At 46.2% G+C, this 3,372-nt stretch overlaps 1 protein-coding gene across 1 annotated transcript; it reads left to right on the forward strand.

Moving 5' to 3' along the window:
• The first annotated feature begins 7 nt into the window (after positions 1-7).
• Positions 8-797, forward strand: FAHD1 (fumarylacetoacetate hydrolase domain containing 1). Its single transcript, XM_009585402.1, has one exon. It carries the CDS (start codon positions 56-58, stop codon positions 725-727), a length of 672 nt encoding a protein of 223 aa, XP_009583697.1. The 5' UTR covers positions 8-55; the 3' UTR covers positions 728-797.
• Positions 798-3,372: the final 2,575 nt, after the last annotated feature.

Below are 3,372 nucleotides of genomic sequence, written 5' to 3' on the forward strand. Positions count from 1 at the left end.
GCAAGGACGGCCCAAGGGCGCCCGCGGTCCCCGGGGAAGGAGACCCGCCGCGGCCATGGCCTCCTCCAAACCCCTGTCCCGCTTCTGGGAGTGGGGCAGGAACATCGTCTGCGTGGGGCGCAACTATGCCGAGCACGCCAAGGAGATGGGGAGCGCGCTGCCCCGGGAGCCCCTCTTCTTCCTCAAGCCCTCCTCGGCCTACGTGCGTGAAGGTTCGCCCATCCTCCGGCCCTACTACTGCAAGAACCTGCATCACGAAGTGGAGCTGGGGGTGGTGATCGGGAAGAGAGCCCAGGCCGTGTCCCAGGAGGCCGCCATGGAGCACGTGGCGGGTTATGCCCTGTGCTTGGACATGACGGCCAGGGACACCCAGGAGGAGTGCAAAAAGAAGGGTCTGCCCTGGACCTTGGCCAAGGGTTTCAGTTCGTCATGCCCGGTCAGTGACTTTGTGCCCAAGGAGAAGATCCCAGACCCTCACAAGCTGAAGATCTGGCTCAAGGTGAACGGGAAGCTAAGGCAGGAGGGGGAGACCTCCTCAATGATCTTCTCCATCCCTTACTTGATCAGCTACATCAGCGAAATATTCACCCTGGAAGAAGGGGACTTGATTCTGACGGGGTCTCCCAAAGGAGTTGGGTCAGTGCAGGCCAACGATGAGATAGAGGCTGGGATAAGCGGCGTCCTCTCCATGCGGTTTAAGGTGGCACAGCAAACACGTGGATCCTAACCGGGAGCCGGGCTGGGACCCTGTCTGCGTAGGAAGAGGCTCTTTTGGGAACATCTGGTGAACGAAGAGACAGACAAGCTGTCCTGTACATTAAACACTTAGATGGCCCAAGCGTCTAATGGAGTGTCATGCATCAAAGACACGTAACCTATGAGCTCGAAAGGCATTTGACTAAAACACCCCCATTTCCATGGAGGCTTCAGCCTCCTCTGAGGCTGTGAACCTGGAGTCCAACCCAGCTTGGGGCAGATGGTTGATACCCAAATCGTACCTTGGAACGGTCGATGGAGACGGTGTGCCGGACAGCTGGGGAGGGGAGCTGGGCTGGCTGTCACTGTGTGTCCTCTTCTGTTCGACTGATGCTTTGAGCTTTGCCAATGTATTGCCTTAAAATATAAAGTAAACCATTAAAATGGTGATGGAGGAGCTAAAGCGCACCCATGCTATGTAAAATCAAAGATGTATGTGTAACAGTAAATCAAGAATTACAGCTTCAGAAAGAATTTCTCTCCTTGGGGTATTCTACAATAAAAAGATGTTTGCTTTTTAGATTAGTTTCACGATTCCTCCGTGCATTTTTCAAATGTACAAATTAAATGAGGATTGCTTTCCCTCCCACTCCAAGAGGCGTAATGCAGCAGGAAGCATGCCAGATGCTTGGCAGATTTTTTTCCTAAACTGAGCTTTAAATACGCTTCTAAAAGTGAAATAATACAAAAGATCAAGAATAAAGAAGCTCATTGGTAAAGATCACCAGTAAACTTGTCTTTACTTTTACTGATTTAAATATATTTTTAATAAAAACCTAACTGCAACAATTACCATTACTTATACAATGCAGTGCAACAGTTGGAGTTTTTAACTATTTCCAGCTGTTAAAAAGCCATGCTGTGTAACTTCTCCCGTTTCCAAACTCCAACTCATCTAACACTCTCTACCAGTTTGCATGACAGCGAGTTCTCTTTCAATTCAATGGAGTGACAAAGTTGTAAAATATAATTAAAAAAACCCTCCCCCCGCAAACATCAAAACTTACCATTTTCAAAGGTTGCACAGAACTGACTGATTTCTAACAAAAACAGATGGATTTTTTTTTTACATACGTGCAAGCACCAAAGTTAACTGCTTCCATTTATTGGAGCCAGATCTTAATAACCACTTTATTTTTAAAAGTGCATTTGGAGAGTCTTGCAGAGAAAATTACTGTAGCCCAAAGGCAAGCACCTCTGTGAAAGAGCAGCGTAGCCCAGGACACTGCAAATCACATGGTAAACAGAAAGCAGTACATGTTGCAGAAGAAAAATAGAAATTTTTCTATCAACTTGCTTCTCCAGCTGCGTACCCGTAGCCACCTGCACCAGGGACTGATCCTGCAAAGATGCACACATTTCAGTTCACTGTATTTTGACTTAAGCCAATGGCTTAAAGCACATGTAAAAATTCTTTGTATGATGAGGCCTAAATGCTGTGGACGTAATTCAGGTTTCATCTAAAGGAAGCCTAAGAACCGAGGCCCACTGAAACAAACATTCAGCCATTACATCTGAACAGAACCACCCCTTCATTTAAGCCTGCCTCTGTCAGCGGGGAAGCTGTGCTCTGAATTTCTTGCAACTCAGTGAGCTGGGCCAAGCAGAGACGTCAGGCCAACAGAGCTGGGCTGAGCAGGGAAGTTGGGGTGAATAATTCTGAAAAGGAAGGATAAAATCCACTTTCTGTACTGTTTCCATTTCTTCGTCCCTGTCAAACATTACCGTCTATGGCAACAGCAACAATGCATCCATCATTTGTAGTTTGGTCTTAAGCAATGTGTATTGATTGCTGAGCTGAGTTGTGATTAAAATTAATGGCAACATTCACTTCGATATTTTTCCAGCCATAACAGCTAATACGCTGAAGTTGTTTATTGCTGCAACAGGAGAGACGCAGTGACCCAACACTGGCAATATTATTTTGTGCATTTAGTCCATTGTTCCCACTCACATGAGTAGGGGGATGCAATCCTGGAGTATTGCTTGTCAAAATTCACAGTTTCTGTGGTTGTTTTCTCTCTGCCACCTTGCTTTAATGGCTAGGTAGTGAACCAGGGGTGATCAGAGTTCCTCAAGGCGTTCTAGCCCAACAAATACTTTACAAGAGAAGGGCCGCAGTATCTTTCCACCATTTGAAATAGGCCAACTCCCGATATTCTCAGAAGGTGAGGACTAGTGAATGTAGCAAATACACCAGCTGCAGGGGACGCTAAGGACAGAAATAGATTAAAACATAGGAAAAAATACATGGAGAAGGGCAAAACGTACACACCTAGGTTCTTTATGTTCAGCTAACAACAACTATCTTGGTGAAGAAGAGTCCTTTCTTCTCTGCCGCTTACAGTCTTAGCTTGATTGATTGGTTGTCAGAGGTCCCTGGTAATTGATTACTCTGTTCTAATAAGACTGTGCCTTAAAGAAAAGCAGCCTTGCAAACACCATGGCTATTTCCAAGCCTCTGCAGTTGCCAGAAGTTCCGTGTTTGGACTCATCAACATACACCACAAACCCAGGCAGTATTTCAAAGTGGGTCTTTATTTTTTGAACTAACACAGAAGTAGCACGAAGGTAGCAAGGCAGTTAAAAACACAGAACCTCAACAGATCTGGCTTG

Source organism: Fulmarus glacialis, unplaced genomic scaffold (assembly GCF_000690835.1).
Source record: "Fulmarus glacialis isolate BGI_N327 unplaced genomic scaffold, ASM69083v1 scaffold5449, whole genome shotgun sequence".
Classification (NCBI taxonomy): domain Eukaryota; kingdom Metazoa; phylum Chordata; class Aves; order Procellariiformes; family Procellariidae; genus Fulmarus; species Fulmarus glacialis.

Bases quoted from the DNA above. Each gene is read 5' to 3' on its own strand.
- FAHD1 (XM_009585402.1), top strand. From the start codon at position 56: ATGGCCTCCTCCAAACCCCTGTCCCGCTTCTGGGAGTGGGGCAGGAAC.